At 39.2% G+C, this 19,446-nt stretch overlaps 1 protein-coding gene across 2 annotated transcripts in view; it reads right to left on the bottom strand.

Moving 5' to 3' along the window:
- Positions 1-200: 200 nt before the first annotated feature.
- The window catches only part of LOC135476331 (carbonic anhydrase 2-like), a 28,674-nt gene continuing 9,428 nt past the window's right edge, over positions 201-19,446 (bottom strand). Inside the window, exons 1-8 of one of the 2 annotated variants that reach the window (XM_064756329.1) lie at positions 18,017-18,285; positions 10,592-10,621; positions 5,726-5,893; positions 4,779-4,924; positions 4,074-4,166; positions 3,703-3,769; positions 2,291-2,448; positions 201-443 (exon numbers count right to left, since the gene is read on the bottom strand). In XM_064756329.1, the coding sequence (XP_064612399.1) occupies positions 222-443; positions 2,291-2,448; positions 3,703-3,769; positions 4,074-4,166; positions 4,779-4,924; positions 5,726-5,893; positions 10,592-10,621; positions 18,017-18,104 (972 nt within the window). In that variant the 5' untranslated portion in view covers positions 18,105-18,285 and the 3' untranslated portion in view covers positions 201-221. Of the gene's footprint in view, positions 444-2,290; positions 2,449-3,702; positions 3,770-4,073; positions 4,167-4,778; positions 4,925-5,725; positions 5,894-10,591; positions 10,622-18,016; positions 18,286-19,446 lie in introns of those variants that run through there. The other variant, XM_064756330.1, reaches the window with a different exon arrangement.

Raw genomic sequence — 19,446 nt, 5'->3', positions numbered from 1 at the left:
GAGCGCAGTTGCACACAATGTACGTTACAAATTGTTGTATTACACCTTCAAGTCGGTCAATCAGGTGTGATGTAAATTTAAGTACACTTTGTACTTTGCCAAGCAACCAGTTAGGAGACGATTGCCTTTAGTTGTAGTATATTTATTTAATCTTACAACTGAATACCATTTCATTAATACCGGAATAAAACGGGAACAAATCCGTTTTTAAAAAGTTTTATTCAGAGTAGAAAGTGAAAATAAAAACAAGAGAGAGAAGAGACAAGTACTAAATATAATGTTGTAGCTCTGGCGTCACTACCGCTTCCTGCTAGTCCCATGATTGTATTGGTCTCTACAAGGCGGACGTTGATTGGCTGTTGGGGCCTGTAATCGTTCACCAATCTTACTTCATTAGTCGCATTCGCGGCATTTGCCCTTAGGTACTTGCGGAACAAGTCGACCTGAAGGAAAGCGACAGGAGAATTAGAATGAGATTGTAAGAAAGGATCATGGGAGCGTAGGAGCAATCTGTTATAGGCTCCATAATACTGTGTATGGATAAGGGTGTCTTTATATTTACAGGTTTGGATAACACGACGTTTCTCAAATTTTGCCATTCTATTATATTTATGTACTAGTATATCGAATACCTACGAAGATTTTTGAAACGAGGGTCTTTACCACTGGAACGGCAAGATGGAACACCTTTTGAGCATTAGTTAAGACACAGCATATTTTTTTAGTGGAACAGTTCACAATTTAAATTAGGCTACAACTGCATGCAGAGATCCACAACGACCACGCATGTTAATTCGTTTTATTGAAATATTTTCAATTATGAGATCCACTGTCATATTTCAAAAGTTATATGCATCTTTACTTCGTTAGTTTTACTAACCAAAACTTCATTAAGAAACTAAAGAAACGGTTGAGATTTTGTAGAGTGAGCTGTATACAAGCAGGAACGTTTTACTCAAAAGCTATGGAGAGGAATACCACGTATATATGGTCTGAAATTCGACCGCTTTTATCAGTAATGCCAAAATTTGCAAAAAGTTAGTTTAAGTTTAAGCATGATTCATGTTTGAGAGAATTTTTCCTGTATCTCTCCGAAACGAACAACTATTACTGTATTGAAGACAACAGCGTGTAGAGTTAAATCAGAGCAGCGACAACTGTGTGATACTGTTGGTAAAGGGTCGCACGTAACCAGTGAATTCCGTCCTGTTGTCAATTTGCATCAGTTAGCTTTATTCTAATTGCTTATGTAAATGCTTAAAACAGCAGTGACTTACTCGTCCCTTGGCACTATGTCTTAAGCAGAATCGGGTAAATATGATGAAAACTGAAAATTGTAAAACACTGCAAACGAAATAAAACCTATACTGAGAGTTGGAGTTATGATTATATAAACAGCCTTGTAACAAGGGTTGTCTCCCTTCCTAAAGCAGGCTCCATAGCTGAGTTATCAAGTTGACATATATTTCATTGGTCCTGCCAATAAGATCACTGATGATATCGATTAATTCATGAATTCTCGGCCTACTCAGAGTTGATTGTCACAGTGTATTAAGGTGGTAAATCTATCAATGTCTACATTAGGCGAGTCATATTTGGTTACAAACTGTCATCCACTGTCATCTAGAGTTGTACAATTTTCCCCTTCACTCTACACTTACAGCGTCGTCAAAACATTCACGTGCACTGTCATTTCACTGACTGATTTATTTGTTTAATTTGTATTTTTCATCAACCTAGAGAATATTTCATTTACAGGATCGCAGTCAGCCAAGTCCAACCACAGTCGCGTGACCGAGACCTTGATTAGATCACAGGATACAGATGCCCAAGGCCGAATGGCTCGTAGGAAAAACACAGTAAACCACTCGGCCAGTAGACATGCGAGGCGATTAGTTTACAAATCTGGGGTAGTAATTTATATATATATGGTTTCACACATTTGGAGTCAGAAAACCGATTAAAAGAACCATTTCCACATGAGGACACACACCGCGTGACCACATGTAGGGACAGAATCAGCTCTTGTAGTGATTGTAGTGGCAGTTGATACTGGGAAATTCCAATTAGCTTAGTTTGTAGAGTGCATAAAATATGTTTATCAAGGTGACATAAAATCGTCGCTGATACGCTCATGTGAGAGATAAACGAAACGAGACTAACCCTTGGCTATTTAACTGAATTTTAAGTGTTTCACGACTGCCAGATTTAACCCAGTAGATCCTATCTCTACTGTCAGACAATTAGTGCCTATTCTGTATCCCTTTAAGACGCTATTATTGTATTGTACCTGATCTTTAGAGACAGTGACGTAGTCTGGGTAAAGCGTCCACACCACACTCTCGTAACACGGTGGAGTTGTCAGAGAGCCGCTGTAGCGGTAGAACGTTTTCGTGTCAGACGGCAACAGGCTTTTAAGTGTCATAGGTTCCATTGGAATCTCTTCGCCTGTTGGTGGCAAAAACAAGATCAAAGAATTTGTTGCCACTTTGTTTGATGGAAAGTTACTGCAGAGAGCTATATAACAGTTTCACAGATGGTCGGACAAATAAGCCTGAACTGAGCTAAGCATTCATAGATATAGCCCAGTGAAATGGCATTGGTCTCGATCCAGACCATAGAAGCGATATGTTATTAAACAATATTGACTACAGATTTCTGACCAATGAAACGTTATGTTATTAAACAATATTGACGGCAGCTAGATTTCTGACCAATGACACGTAAGGCTATTAAACAATGAAACGTTATGTTATTAAACAATACTGACTATAGATTTCTGACCAATGAAACGTTATGTTATTAAACAATATTGATTACAAATTTCTGACCAATGAGACGTTATACTGTTAAACAACACTGACTACAGCTAGATTTCTGACCAATGAAACGTTATGTTATTAAACAATATTGACCACAGATTTCTGACCAATGAAACGTAAGGCTATTAAACAATATTGACCACAGATTTCTGACCAATGAAACGTAAGGCTATTAAACAATACTGACCACAGATTTCTGACCAATGAGACGTTATACTGTTAAACAACACTGACTACAGCTAGATTTCTGACCAATGACACGTAAGGTCATTAAACAATACTGACCACAGATTTCTGACCAATGAAACGTTATGTTATTAAACAATATTGACTACAGATTTCTGACCAATGAGACGTTATACTGACAAACAACACTGACTACAGCTAGATTTCTGACCAATGACACGTAAGGCTATTAAACAATACTGACCACAGATTTCTGACCAATGAAACGTTATGTTATTAAACAATACTGACTACAAATTTCTGACCAATGAGACGTTATACTGTTAAACAACACTGACTACAGCTAGATTTCTGACCAATGACACGTAAGGCTATTAAACAATATTGACCACAGATTTCTGACCAATGAAACGTTATGTTATGAAACAATATTGACCAGATTTCTGACCAATGAAACGTTATGTTATCAAACAACAATGACTACAGATTCTGACCAATGAAACACTGGCCAATGGAAACGTTTAAACAATAATGACCTCAGATTTCCCTCATTCTAATGTCTCGCTCACTGTAACATCTGGCGTAATTCTATGGCCTTCAAATTTGTGTTCAAAAACACCAGTTAAATAAATACAAAGATTGATTTTCAACCGTTCCCGCCTAATATATCAACTTGTCACTCACGGCAACATACCTTTATGTATCGGGGAGTCTAAATGGCTGACAATATGCTGGAATCCAGGATGCTCTTCTTCACCCACCTTCAATAGAGAGCGATAACTTTTACTTATCGCGTATATGTTTATTTATTTGTTTTATTATTTTTTTCCAATAAAAGCACTAACTCCGCAAATAACTAAGCAAAAACATGCGCCATGTTTAGTAGGCGTGGCAAAGCAAAGGCATGATCAACTCTCGTGCAAACAACTGTTTCAATACGAACAATGTGCAAAAAAATACGTAAAATAATTTTACTACTTTCAAGCAGTTTAAAAATGCATTGTTTTAACTGAGGGACAATTTATGTTATCGATTTCCTGATTTTAAATATAATACAATTGTTACCTGCATAAAGATGGCCAGCACTGCTAGTCCGTCCGGTTTGTTGACGGCATCGCTAAAGTTGGCGTACTCTGTGGCGTAATGAACGATATGCATCTGAAGAAAAATAAGCACAAGTTAACATATATAACAGATTAAAAAAAAAACATCCTTTTACCTCTGACATACCGTTTCAACTTCACAATCGATCATACCGTTTTCGTAATTGTTTTTACGAACACGATTTACTAACTATTGGCATATAATATATTTAAAGACGTGCAGCATGGAGAGCAAAACCAGAGAAACGACGTTAGTGTGATAGCTGGTAAATGGTGATTTGTAACCGGTGAAATACGGCCTCGTGTGAATTCACCTCAGATAGGGTTTCACGTAAATGCTTTAACAGGAGCAAACTATACCCCACCTAGCGTCTGGCTCAGGTAGAATTAGGTCAAAAAATACAGCACAAAAAGTTAATTGCAATTTAAATATACCTCACTTGTCTACAGTTTCTCAAAATGCTGTACTGTCATCACATTGATCATACAGTGACATGAAAACAATGCAAACGGACCAGGCCACGAGATGCCTAGTACACCAGCAGAATCAATGTTATTGCGGAGTGCTATATAATTTAAGACGTGCAGTATAGAGAGTAAGACCAGAGCGACGGCAGTGTGATAGTTGACAATTGGTCACAAATTAGGGCATGAGACTCAGGCTTACCTCCATGGGAAATCCATCACTGTCGACTGAGTGTTCCGAACCTCGCCGATCTGCTTCGCCCCAGTGAAAGTGAAATTGAGCTGCCTTATATTGGTAAGGGAGACCCCCATACTCGATGAATATATCATGATCCAAGTTAACTTGTGCTGGGATAAAAAAGACATTAGTAAAGAATAAACGCAATGGCTCTGTTACACAATTCCCCCCCCCCCCCCCCACCCACCCGGCATGTTGTGATATCAGTGGGATATTGGAGCCAACATTTTCAGTTTGTTGATGGTGGGAATCTGAAACATTTCAGCCATATATCAATGAATTGAAACCCCTTCTTCAAAGGCAAACAACGACCACGTGAGCCTAAAACATCTAAACTGATAACTGGCTGTAACCATTCGACGACTAACAAAGTAGACTGTCAGCTCAGACGTGAAAGGAATTTAGAATTTTAAGGCAACAAATGATCAGTAACACGCATTAGGGTGAAATGAAGTCAAGTCCTTGAAATGAAATTGACCAAAAAATCGCACGAAGTCAGTTCAGTGAGTAAAATAACAATCGTCACGATCATCGATATCAACAGAAACCTTACCGGTAAGGTCGTCATCATACGTGTCATCTATACTGTACTCAAAAAATTAATCCGTTAAACAGAAAGCCTGTTGTCTCAGTGACCTTAGGACGTATTCTGTTATTATAACATAATATTCTGTCATATTCAACATAATATCCTGTTAGTTTAATAGAGTATTTATGTTGAATTTATAGAATATGCGTGTTATATTTAACAAAACAATCCGCCACAATAGCAGAATACATTTTAGCATTACCCAGACTGATGCTAGAGTGTAACAGTTCTGTCAAAATTATCGCCTTCATCATCAACATCTTCAGTTTAGCTATCACTATTCTCCGCAAAACCATCATCTTATTTATTAATATATTCTTACCAGAATGGCCATTATTTTTCAAAACGGGTTTTGTCAACATCTGATCGTAGCCAGTAAATTTGATCTCCCCTAGCCTCTTGTTGAGAATGACCTCGTCCGTGACAATGTTGATTGGGGACTGTTTCTTTCCGCCACACCTTGGGAACTCTTCGTACCATTTTTCTGGCCCTGAAGCAAAAAAAATTGCTTAGAATCACACAAATGGGGTAATGTCAAGCCGTCATTTCCAGACTTAAATTAGTACTTAATAAATGCCATGCGTGACCTGTCTGAAACGTTTCCCAAAAAGTTATTTAGAGTCGATGATGTAGAAAATTGAGGAGCTGAACGTTTGTGAACTAGAGAAGTTTCTAAGGGAAAGAGGCTTTATTTGTGCATCTGGAACACGGTGAGACAAGTGATCGGTAATTTATTGTCTACAAAGGTTACCTAACAAGTCACATGTTACAGGAGGATTGTTTTTTTTTCCTTCAACCACAGAAGAGTTCGAACTCGAAACGCATCTATTAGTTTCCCACCAAGACGGCTTCTCATCTCCCTGCTGGGCTACAGCGATTTGTCAAATAGCTGGTGAGATGCAGCCTTTTACCAGGTAGATGGTGCGATTTGGGAGTTTGGTGTAGAGGTTTTCCAGATATCTGGCGGCGCTTTGGGGCTGGTGTTCATTTTATACTGGACCCAATTGTTCAAAAGTGTTTTAAAAGTTAAGAACAGTATTAACTTTAGCCTGGATTAAAGTCCCATTAATTTTGTATTAGGCCAAGACTGGTGCTAAGGTTTATGCCTAGATAAACTTTTAACACTTCTGAACACCTGGCCCCTAAAACACAAACGTGTGTATGACCAAAAACAATAGGTTTCCCCGGCCCTCTGCAAAGGGAAGCAAATCTTATAACTCCTAAAACAATACAATATTGAATACCAATGATTTCAATAACATAATAAGTCATCCCGGAAACTGCGGGAAATTAGATTGCCGGAGAGAGAATCTGAGTGATTTCGACGTGTTTCGAATGCAGATTTGGCCAATGTGTACACATTCATTTTCACATTTAAAAATATCCCCAAAACAACTCACGTTCAGCCTGGGTGGGGTTGAAAACAGGCTGTCCCTGAATATATAGTATTTATTGTCTTGGGTTCCAGAGTTACAAACAGTACAAGTAAAACTGCGGCATCTGTCTTGTCCACCAGACGGAAATGGCTACTGCTGCATGGACGGTACGATTCAAGAGAGGTAATTATGTAAAACACGCCGTCTCCCACTGGGAACAATATGGAATGGTTCACATGTCTAAATAGGCCTAATATACTATTTAGTAAATTGGTACGAAATTGAAATATTGGCCTATACAGGCTACAGAAAATATCTGTGGAATTAATGTTAATAGGTAGGTAAGAAATATAGGCTAAAATATTTTTTCGTCGACTTGAGCGGAACATTTTTGCCTCGCCGGGGGGGGGGGGGGGGCACTCCCTCTCCCCTCCCAGCCTACGCCCCTGGTATATTAATAGTTAATATCGCTATTTTAGTAAAGTAAAAGGCATCGCTGTTTTATGAGTTACAAACTTTGTCTCCCTTTGAAGTGGGCTGAGAAAGCTCATCGAATGCATGATAAGCGCAGTAAACTGGTCCGTTCTAAAGTTTTACAGCATGTCTACAAGAACTCCCTAGATTGAGCAGCTAACACTGGAGGACAAATGTATCGAAGTTAGTTACGGCTATTCGTGCTTTCCTGCTTTCTACTGGAAAAAAAACGCGACAACGATAGGACGAGACGAATGTGCGAGGCAAACGTACGAACGGACGAAACAAAAACGTGCAAGGCCGAGGTGAAAGTACGAAAGTTTGAAGGGAAAGAACGAGGATTTACCAGCTTGTCATCAGAAGGTAAAAGGCCGAAAGGGCGAGATATGATGGAATCTAACCTTTCGATCTTTCCTCTTTTGGTTTGTAATGCGAGTTATACGCGGAAATCAAAAGTACGAAAGTACGAGGATCAGCGGAATCTCGCTCTTCGGTGCTTTCGACCTTCTGCATTATTGCTCTCGCCCTGCAAGTACTTTTTATATGACGGATAGGTGGAAAGTACGAAGCATCGAAACATTATTTTCCACTATAGCTGATTGCTTCTGTTCATTACTAAAAGAATAATTAAATTCAAATAAAACCTATATGTTGTCTATCGCTCTTTTTCTGGTGTATACATCTTCATAGTTTTAATCCACACGTTCCACGAGTTTATTTTCGTCCGGACAATGCTAAGTGGAGCAAACTCGGTTCACAAATGACGCTCAGAGAAGCTCGACAGGTTTCAATGGGCCAGTAAGACCCTCCTAGTTGTGATTTTATGGTCTTCATTATATATAATACCTAGCAGACATGAAGTAAAATGAGTTCACATTCAGCGTAAAGCTTTGACATGTTAAGGACAGCAAACTCCAGTTCCAGGTTAGCAAATGGAAGAGTACAGGTCTGTATTTCTGAAAGCTAAGTTGAGAATTACGAAACAGATTTCAAGGCCCGTGTTTATTCAAACGCGGCTGCTGTAAAAATGTTCAAAATAAGCACATTGGTCCGTTACTGCAGGGCAATGTACCAACTACAATTTGATTTATTTCCTACCCTGGGCTTTACATTTAGTTGAAATATTCAAACACATCTACAGTATATGTGTTTTCCTGTAGAAAGTTTAAATTTTGTACACTTATTCCGTATTGCAGAACAATGTACTGGCCACAGTTTAAGTTCTTTCCTGAGTATAACTTTTTAACTACTTGCAAATTAAGACTTAAGTCTTAAATAAATGGATAAGTACGGGCCCAGATCTATAGCATAACCGCTACCGGCAATTGCTGGTATCATCTTTGGGGAGGCGTTGAACTTTGTCTTGGAATTACAGCTGATCTTTGTATTTAATGTCTACGTTTAAAATGCATTTTACCCTCCGGAGGGACCTCCGTGGCCGAGGGGCTTAGCACCCCAGCACGACGCAATGGCCCAGGCGCCCAATGCGATCGCTGTGAGTTCAAGCCCAGCTCATGCTGGCCTCCTCTCCGGCCGTATGTGGGAAGCTGTGACAGCAGCCTGCAGATGGTCGTCAGTTTCCCCCAGTTCTGCCCGGTTTCCTCCCACCATAATGCTGGCCGTCGTATAAGTGAAATATTCTTGAGTACGGCGTAAAACACCAATCAAATAAATAAATAAATATACTGTAGTGTAACAGTATCTCAGAGAGCGTGAATCTTGTATGTCATGCCACGTCTGTACTCTACTGAGTTTGTTGAAACAAACCTGTACTGTACATTTCATTATGCGCTTATGCAAAGTATTAGATCGCCGCTTGGGATACATGAACAGAGGCAACCAAAGCGTATAATATTTTACTATCGACACCATCTCTCCGGCCGTACGTGGGAAGGTCTGTCAGCGAATGGTCGTGGGTTTCCCCCGGGCTCTGCCCGGTTTCCCCCCCACCATAATGCTGGCCTCCGTCGTATAAGTGAAATATTCTTGAGTACGGCGTAAAACAGCAATCAAATAAATAAATAAATAAATCGACACCTTATATTTTAGCATGGTACTTGGTTTGAATACTGATTCATTCAGCCACCTAGAACATACCTTTCGTCTTTCATAAATCATTGGAAACTGCTGACTGTTTCTCTGTGTATGATTCCGACTTTCGTACTTTATACACTTTCTTAGTTCTTGGGTAGTTTGTGTTAAACGTCGTTTTGGCAATTGGCCTTGGGATTGTTGACCCAGAACTTCCTTATTGGCTGACGGCTGGTATACGAATGTCTGTTTAATCGCATAGATTCATTCACGGGCTCGGTAGCCGAGATAAAGCGGTTTTATTGCATCAAAAAGAATGTGTGGAAGATGTTGTACGACGCATTTAAGATAGAAGGGCAGTCATTGACCTTAAAGATATCAATCAAAGCAGCTATTCTAAGAATGGGAGCTTAAAATTGTCATTATCAGTTTGGCTTAAGTCGTTTAGCTGGTTTTGCTTTTATGTTTGTTACTAGTATTTCTTTGAACATTTGCGTACAACTGACAACCTGTATGGTGTTTACATACTGCTGCGCTTTTGAAAACACTCAGAATGATCATGTAGGCCTTAAACTGTGTTCCTTAAAACAGCGAACTTTATAGATGTAAACGAAGAGCCTATGCCCGATCTCTGTCGCGTTTTTTTTTTCCTCTTGTTTTTCTTTCATTGGATGGATATTTAGTTAATACTTAATTAAACAGGCTTCAATAGATCCTGTTACTAGGCAACGTGAAGCACGTGGCCTGGATCAGCTTGTTAGATGTGGCGTGACCCACTGAAACCTCTCCATAGTGCGATCGCTGTGAGTTCAAGTCCAGGTCATGCCAGCAAACTGGCGGATGGTTGTCGGTTTCTCCGGGCTCTGTCCAGTTTCCTACCACCTCCGTCGTATAAATGAAATATTCTTTAGTACGGCGTTAAACACCAATCAAAAAATGGATAAATACATTGATAACAAAATAATTAATTGACTCTCCCTGTGCTTAAGGCGTTTTGGACATGGAACAAAAAACTTGAGTCGTAAATGTATGTGGTACGTTCGAAAGGACAAACGGAACGGAACTCTACTTGTGACCCTTAGTAAAGTGAAAGGCTCTTGATAAGTGAGGCTGCGAGTTCGAGCTCTCTACCGCTAGTTCAGCTGCAGCCTTGTGTCACGAGGTTTTGCAGGTACCTGGTAAAGGGCGGTGGTTTCCTCTAGTGCCTTTTCCCACCCAGAAATCATATTAAATATGCGTTTGAAATATTCTTGCGTAAAAACCAATTCAATAAATATGTAAATACCTAAACAAAAGTCCGTACTTACTGTTTGCTCCTTCGTAACCCCACTCGTTTCCTGCAAAAATATAACAAGTTAAAATCAAGACAACTATTCAGAATTGGTTGCTGTTTAAACTGTTATTAAATGCTATAAATAAGATTTATTACGGCAATTGTTACGACGCCGAATACAGGAGAGTTTGCTTAACTCTCAATTCTATGAAAGTGAAAAATTTATAGAACGTGTGGCCTCAGGGGGTAAATCAACAAATAATAAATTTAGGAAATGTGAATGTCACAAATCGAACTGATAAAATTGGCCAATACTCAATATCAGTCATAGCAAGTATGTATTTTCATATGACAACATGTATACGTATCTAGTACAGAGATTCAATAGCAGGCATCACGATTCAACGATAAAATTCCATGTAACAGCGAGGTATTTTTCATTAATGAGATAGCTGACAGCTGCCATGCGTAGCGAGCTGTACAAACGACGGTGAGCGATGGCATGTGTAAAAACAACATCATCGCGATCACATGACAGGGGTCAATGACTTGCCGTACATGCAGAACCACTTATAGATACACTTGTCCGTAGAAGGCATATATAGGTCGTGATTATAAGCTACCACTTCAGCTGACCTTTTCATGATATGATATTTACAAGCAGCCTTGCTAACATTAAAAACTGATTTAGATTTGTAAACCTAATGATTTGTAGTTTGTTTATTTTAGTTTTAATACGCTGTTTTTATTGGATGGCTGGTTGGTTGTTTACAGTTTTCTGCTAAAACACGTAACTGGAAAGTGTGGGCAGACAAAGGTTTCTCACGTGCAGACTTATATACATGAATAACTAACAAACAGAAGGCTTGAGTGAGTGAGTGAGAGAGTGAGTGAGTGCTTGGGGTTTAGCAATTGATCAGTGATATGACGACAAAATGTCATTTACTTATTTATTTGATTAGTGTTTAACGCCGTGCCGGTGACTGTGAAACATGTTCAACAATGTGGTGGGAGGAAACCGGGTAGAGCCCGGAGGAAAACCACGACTACCTGCCGATTAGTGGCAGATCTTCAGAAAGACGACCGAAGAGGAATTGGTGACAGTCTCCTTGGTCATTGCGCCGCGCTGGCGTGCTAGCCACGGAGGCCCCTGGAGTCAGTAGATGTGTGTACGTATATTGTGTCTTCTTGTGGCAGGGCTAGTCCATGCCGCCAAAGTACTGTCGACGCTGAAATATCATGACAAAGACACCAGACATGATAATTTATTTATTTATTTATTTATTTATTTATTTGATTGGTGTTTTACGCTGTACTCAAGAATATTTAACATATACGACGGCGGCCAGCAATATGGTGGGTATAGCCCGGGGGAAACCCACGGCCATCCGCAGGCTGCCGACAGACCTTCCCACGTTCGACCGGAGAGGAAGCCAGCGTGAGCTGGACTTGAACTCACAGTGGACGTGATAGTCAAATTAAACTAACACCCTACTAACACTAATACCAAACAGTCCGGTTTCTTTGCTCTAACCTCTCAGTGCTCAACTCCAAGCGAGACGGCAACGTTTTAAAGTTGGGTATGACCCAACCCGGGTGAGAGAAATTACAGTATCTGATTTCCATAGTTGTCATTACACTACATGAATACCCCGAACAATCCGACATTGAGAATTGCCTATATATACCGTTATCATTGTAACTATTGATAAGGAATACAGAAAACAGCCTTCAAATCATTAAGTGAATTCGCAATAGACATCGATGTCTGCTATATTCATGATTACGGCACACTACAGTATTCTAACATTGTGGCGTACTGGGTTAATGAATACCTCAAAGAAGCTTAAGTGAGATCGATGACCGCTATATTCATGACCACAGTACACTAGAGTATGCTACCATTATTAAATACAGGATTAATGAATACATAAAACAACCTTTAATTTCACATTAGAATTCCCCAGACGTCAGTATTTAACTAACATACACACTCGACGGCTCAGACTGATATAAGGGTGTGTGTTTAAAGCCGTTTTGGGAATTGACCTGGTGATCGTCCATTTTGGTTGACGGCTGGTATGAGAATGCCTGTTTCAACACACAGATTCGAATCCAGCTGTCGCTGTTTAATTCGGCCAAATCACCTTAATCCAATGGTTTCCTGGTACCTAGTATAGGTCGATGGTCTACTCCGGGCATTCCGGGCAATTCAGGCACTCCGGTTTCATCCACCCATGTGCCTGACTGCGGCCATAAATGTCTAACCTCCTTGTGTACGGTGTTTAATACAAACCAAGTAAAATGATGTACCCCATACTGTGTGGATGTGTATATATCTATACGAGGGTGATTGTACAGTTGTACATTACACCTGCAATACCGGCATTGTGCTGCACAATACCTCATTCACGACGTATCGGACGGTTATAGCCACGAGCAGCCTGTTTCATCCGCCAACAGCTGTATCTGCTACCGGATGCCGAAGTTTTAACACCCCTAAATATCATAATAACACACAAAGCTTTCCTAAATTTAGTCTGTTTCGTCATATACTGTCCTAAGGTGAAATCTTCACCCTAATTATATACAGATATAACAAGGCAGGTCTTTTTAGATAGTATGATACTTGAGGTTTGTTTGTTTGTTTGCAACGAAGTATTTAGTGGAAATGACGTTGATGATCAGCACAACAGAATCGGGAGGAATGTCCGGTCTGGTGTCTTTTCAATGATGTTGATCCAATCAACTTTATAAAACTGACCGAAGGTACTTCACATCCTGTCACATATCGTCTCATTGCATAATTTTCAAATATAGCTGCTTTTGCTCCTGCAGAATATCGAACCCAAATAATTACGTGTATATATACCAAAGATATATATATATATATATATATATATATATATATATATATATATATATATATATATATATATATATATATATATATATATATATATATATATGCACGTGTACCAGGAAATTTCAAAACAAAACAAAGCCGTGTAGAGCTGTTTCAGCAATGCATGTTTGCAAAGAAGGATTGAACAACAGCTGGAACCCTGAATGTCATATCCATATTTTATCTCTCTTGAATATCAAAATAACAACACCGCTAATCCACATCTGCAATGTATCCGACTTTCGTCCGTAAAATGTTTGTGCTTAAGGGTACAATGTTGTACATGCTTGCAATCTACAAGTACATGCGGGGGCCTCCGTGGCTCATCTGGTTAGCGCGCTGGCACAACGTAATGACCCAGGAGTCTCTCACCAATGCGGTCGCTGTGAGTTCAAGTCCAGCTCATGCTGGCTTCCTCTCTGGCCGTAAGTGGGAAGGTCTGCGGATGGTCGTGGGTTTCCACCGGGATCTCCCCGGTTTCCACCCACCATAATGTTGCCCGCTCGTGTAAGTGAAATATTCTTGAGTATGGCATGAAACACCGATCAAATAAATAAACAAATAAATACAAGTACATGCTACAAGAGACGTATCATACCTTAACAAAGGGCCTTCACCTGACAGTAAAGTGTGTACTGCATTCGTACATCCAGCAGAGATATAAATAAACGCATGACCCTGGGAACACGAAGCGATCTTGGACTGGAGTCATAATTTCAAATCACTTTATAATTTTTACTTCTGATGTAATAAGGTCAAAATATTGCTTATCAACTTAAAGTCTGTGTAAATTATTGCAGATTAAATCTAATTATCAAAATTTTCTAATCTATACGTCGAAACAGACATTCGTATACCAGCCGTCAACCAATAAGAACATTCCAGGTCAATATTCGCCAGGCCATTTCCCAAAACGACGTATAACACAAACAACCAAAGAACTAGGAAAGTATATAAAGTACGAAAATTGGACGCAATCACGCAAAGACTAGTAGTCAACAGTTTTCAATGATGTTGGAAAGAGGCAAGGTCAGTTCTAGGCGGCTGAGGAAAATCAGTATTCAAATCGTGTACCATGCTACGATATCAGTTGTTGATCACAAAATGTCTGTCTCAGATGCGCTTTGATTGCAATTGTTCATATATTTGAGGCATTGCAATCTAATTAAACACCAGGAAGGAATATACAACCCCTACCTATCGGGTTAAAGTAAAGAAAAGCTAAAATATGAAGTAAGGCTCATCATACAAACAACTAAAAACTGGGCCTAAAATTCCTTTCAGTTATTTTTTTTTCAGAATTTTTGAAGAGTGTTGAAAGGCATTCAAATGTTTGAATGCTATGGTGGGCTTTATGATGGTATCTAAGGATTCTGAGGTCACACGACCTTTTTTCCCTATGTTAACCAGAAGTAAGGGATTTTGGGGAACATTATTTCATTAATCTTTTACTCGTACGTAAAGAAAGATTAGAGTTGGAAAAACGTCCCATGACGCCAGATTTCCTGCCCTCTGACAGTATGGTCCATAAAGCTCACCTTAGAATTCAAATGTTTCTGCGCCTTTAACTCTTTTCACAAAAAATCTATATATAAAAAAAAAACAAATGAAAGTATACCTATGCATAGTTTTAAGTTTTCTATTTAGTGGCGCCTACAACGATTTTTAGAGGTCTTTTCTTTCAAGCCGAATTAGAAAGAATCATGAAGAATGTGCCAGAGATTCTTGACGCTCTTTCCGTATTTAGTTAAAAAGACAATTATACTCATTGTAAAACTTAAGAAAAAGAGTAAACGCGTTTGATGGAATAGCCTTGACACACTTGTTTTTGCAGTAATAACTTGTGACGTTGATCGACATTGTCACACAACATGCAGGATCTGACAAATGCTACAAAGCGAAATATATACACGTCCTATGGAGGACGCTTCGGTATATTCCTGTCCAAGTAATGATAATTTACAATGTCAAAGTTGAAACAATGGATCTTGTGTGTGTGTAACTGTTCCGTTGCCGACTTGTGTGTAGAGTGTGGTGAAGAAGGTCATGTGGCAATGGGTTTTGTGTGTGTGTAAATGTTCGTTGTCGACTTGTGTGTAGAGTGTGGTGAAGAACGTTATGTGGCAATGGGTTTTGTGTGTGTGTAAATGTTCGTTGTCGACGTGTGTGAAGGGTGTGGTGAAGAAGGTCATGTGGCAATGAGTTTTGTGTGTGTGTAACTGTTCGTTGTCAACTTGTGTGAAGAGTGTGGCGAAGAACGTTATGTGGCAATGGGTTTTGTGTGTGTGTAACTGTTCGTCGTCGACGTGTGTGAAGGGTGTGGTGAAGAAGGTTATGTGGCAATGGGTTTTGTGTGTGTGTAACTGTTCCGTTGTTGACGTGTGTGAAGAGTGTTAATTGTTATTGTGCCAGAAGATGTGATACTCTTAAAGTAAAAGGCCTGTAGAAATCGAAGTAGGCATAACTAAATAGAACCCTAAAAACTATGCATAAATATAATTTCCTTTATTTTTTTTAGACTTTTTTGAAGAGCTAAAAGCGTTTAAACATTTGAATTCTAAGGTGGGCTTTATAGACCATACTATCAGATTTTAAGAACAAAGACGTCTCAGGAAGTTTTTCCAACTCTAATCACGACACTGAATGTTGGAATAGCTCTTTTTACCCATGGGTAAAATATTACCGATAAGTTTCCCACAATTCCTTCCTTCAGGAAAAAAGGTGCTGTGACGTCAGAGTTTTTAGATACTGTCAGTATAGCTCTTAAAGCCCACCTTACTATATCGTGATCGTGTTCATCAGAATCGACTAACTGTCAATAAGCGAACATCTCTTTCAAGTCCGCTCAATGTAAAACTTACATTGATTGTTTAAAAAAAAAATTAAAAAAAATAAACGTCAAATATTTAAAAAGTTTAGCAAAGTTTCTGTCTATATTTTTAACACGGTATTTCTGTTCTACTACAGTTTAAGATGAACAAATTTTAGCCATAAGATATTACTCCCATATAACTAAATCTGTGCTGATTGCTGCGTGACTTACTTAACACAACAGTCATGCGGGCCACTGTGTATGGGCTTTAATGGACTTTATACCGGACGAAAATATAAAACACCGTAATAAATTACAGCTTCACTTATACTGACAAAAGCTATATGTTCAACAGCAGAAAAAAAACTGACAGAACACCGGGCAAATACAAATTCACATCTTGTAGCATTCGGGACATCACGTGGTTGATTAGAGCATGTGGTCAAACTGACTATACGACTATGAACCGGATCTCCAGTATACCACAATACCCATGCTATTAGCCAGTCTTATAAACTTTTGAACTTTTGAAAGAAAAAAGGTACCAAAGTTCAAACTTTATTGAAAGGCTGTAGTTTCTGTTATTGATCTCGGACTTTACCAGTCTAATTTAGCCGGCTTCCAGAAATTTTCTATTCTTTTTATTATGTTTTATTATTAGCCAAAGGATGAGTGGCTGCCCATCGGGTGGTGTACAGTCACTCATCCCCTGACTGTCATCTAAACAGAAAGCAAGAATAGAAAACTGCTGGGCGCCATGCACAAGAATACAGAGACAGGTCATCTGACGTTAAGGCACTTTTCACAAATCCATGTTAGGGCTAAAGTCCGAAATGTCAATCCTCTTTACGAAACAAAATACTTAAAGCTGGATAGAGCCAACTGAAATTTGGCTGATATTATCCGACCACAGTACCGAAGCAGGGGTCACAATTTTATGGATTTTAATTTCAGATTGAATTGCAAGTTTAAACTAAATCTCGAAATTGTTTGGGAAAAGGGCCTTAGGGCATTTATATCAAAATCGTCTACCATCTATTTATCCACCAAACGAAGAAAATTTCCACCCCACTTCTTAAGTTTAAGAAACGTACTTTTGACGAGGGGAAGTGAAAAATAAATGTGCAATTACTCTCTTTGTATTAAAACAGGTCCGATGAAATAAGTCATGTATTTAGACTATGCACGATCATAATTTCACTGAAATATATTGGACTTCGGTCCCCGTCATACAATACTTTACTGAGATTTGACGCTCGCTTTTATCTGGCCAACGACGATGTCATCGGCTGGCGAATGAATTGGAGGGCTTGTATAGTCCAAGCCTTGTATAAAAACGGATGAGCCATATCGTATGCGACTAGCGATCTAAATTTAAACGTGAAATGTATACAATTTAGCATGAGAAGTTCATGAACGCTTAATTGACATTTGAGATAGCCGTTTAATTAAATGAGCTGCATCAAATGGTTATGTCAGTGTGTACATCGGTATGCGCGGCGTCTCTTCATCTCCTTAGCTGAACGTCTACCTCTACAGTTTGACTTTTGTACGTTTATACACACTCTCTCTTTGACATTTAACACGCAAGTCTGTGTTTTTATGGACGCAAAGCACAGATAAATATGCGTAATACAGTATCGTGTTATATTAAAATCACAGTGTATCGATTTTTTTATGAATCCAGAATAGACGCTAAGAAGAATATACTGAATCGGAAAACAAGATAGATGAAATCTTACCCCCAGTGGCAAGAATTACAGTCACCCAGATGGCTCCACACAGCAGTCTTAGTACCGTCACCCCTGATAAAAAGTTGTCACCGGACATTCTGATTTAACTGGACAGGGCTATGTATATACACAGGACGCATCCACGGTGCAGATGGTTCTCTGGACCCAGCTATAGTGCACAAGTATGTGCAGGGAATGTCAACATATACGTTACCCTATCAGTAGGTGTCCCCTTGCGGTGCTTATCAGACCGTCGCCTAGAGAAAGGCTCTGTCTCGCTGGTCACAAGAAATAAAGCATCAACATGTGAGACAGAGATGCAAATCCTTTTGCTGTGGAAAGCATACAAAACATGGAGAAACGAATTGGTACTTGATGTATTTCATTTTATCGATGGGCATGTCACGGTATTTTTTGCATTTTGTGTTCGAGATCAGTAATTTGGTAATTAGAAGGTACTAATAGCAATACTGTTCAAAGATTTCTGAGTTATAACACTAAAAGCTGTTTCAGTTTATGAATTTATTAAGTTCGACAATGAGTATAAATTTGGACACACCGTCCACGATCTTGCCACTCTGCTGATGATAATTAGTTAACCCGGGGCTAGGGGCGGTATGTTCATCGTATTCAATTAGGTCGCGACTTTGGATACATGACCAGCTGCATTCAAAGTGCAGTTGGGATACATAATTTATTTTCCACCACTTATATACTAGCATCTATGCGTCGAAACAGACATTTTTATACCAGCCGTCAACCAAAATGATTCATCCTTAACATTCCTTGCGTCTTTTCAGCATCATTGAAAACTCTTGACTGTCTCTGTTTGAATGATTTCGTCCAAATGTGGTACTTTCTATACTTTCTTAGTTCTATGTTGGGTTGTTATACGGCGTTTTTAGAATTGGCCCTGGGATTATTGATCTGGAACGTCCGTATTAGTTGACGGCTGGTACACGAGTATCTGTTTCCACGCATTGATACGTAGACGGACGTACCTACGGCTGGATAGCATAATAATGTATGTCTCAAAGGAAATGAAATGCGAAAGGAAAATGGAATAACAAGGATCGGTTGCGTCATTATAAGCGCGTTGCAGTTCCACGCGCATAGATGTTTCATATTGCTAACAGAGATTTGTTATCTTGCTTGGATCAAAATGGAATACTAGTAAATTCTAATCCTGGGTGGGGTTGCTCTTATAGTCTGTTCTGCACAGTGAACAGCTGCAGTTCGCAGTGGATAATCACCCAATACAAGACTTAAAATGGATGTCGAAATCTCGAAATCCACCGAAAAATCCTCGAAAAACAATTGACAAAACAAAACACAGAAACTCGACTTTCACTGGAAACGATTTCAGATGTACGATTTTCAAGAATGGGTTGCAGCACTGATGTGTATGAGGCACGTGACATCAGCTGAACGTTTACTTT

Source organism: Liolophura sinensis, chromosome 10, assembly GCF_032854445.1.
Source record: "Liolophura sinensis isolate JHLJ2023 chromosome 10, CUHK_Ljap_v2, whole genome shotgun sequence".
Lineage (NCBI taxonomy): Eukaryota > Metazoa > Mollusca > Polyplacophora > Chitonida > Chitonidae > Liolophura > Liolophura sinensis.
This window is presented reverse-complemented; position numbering and strand designations above follow the sequence as displayed.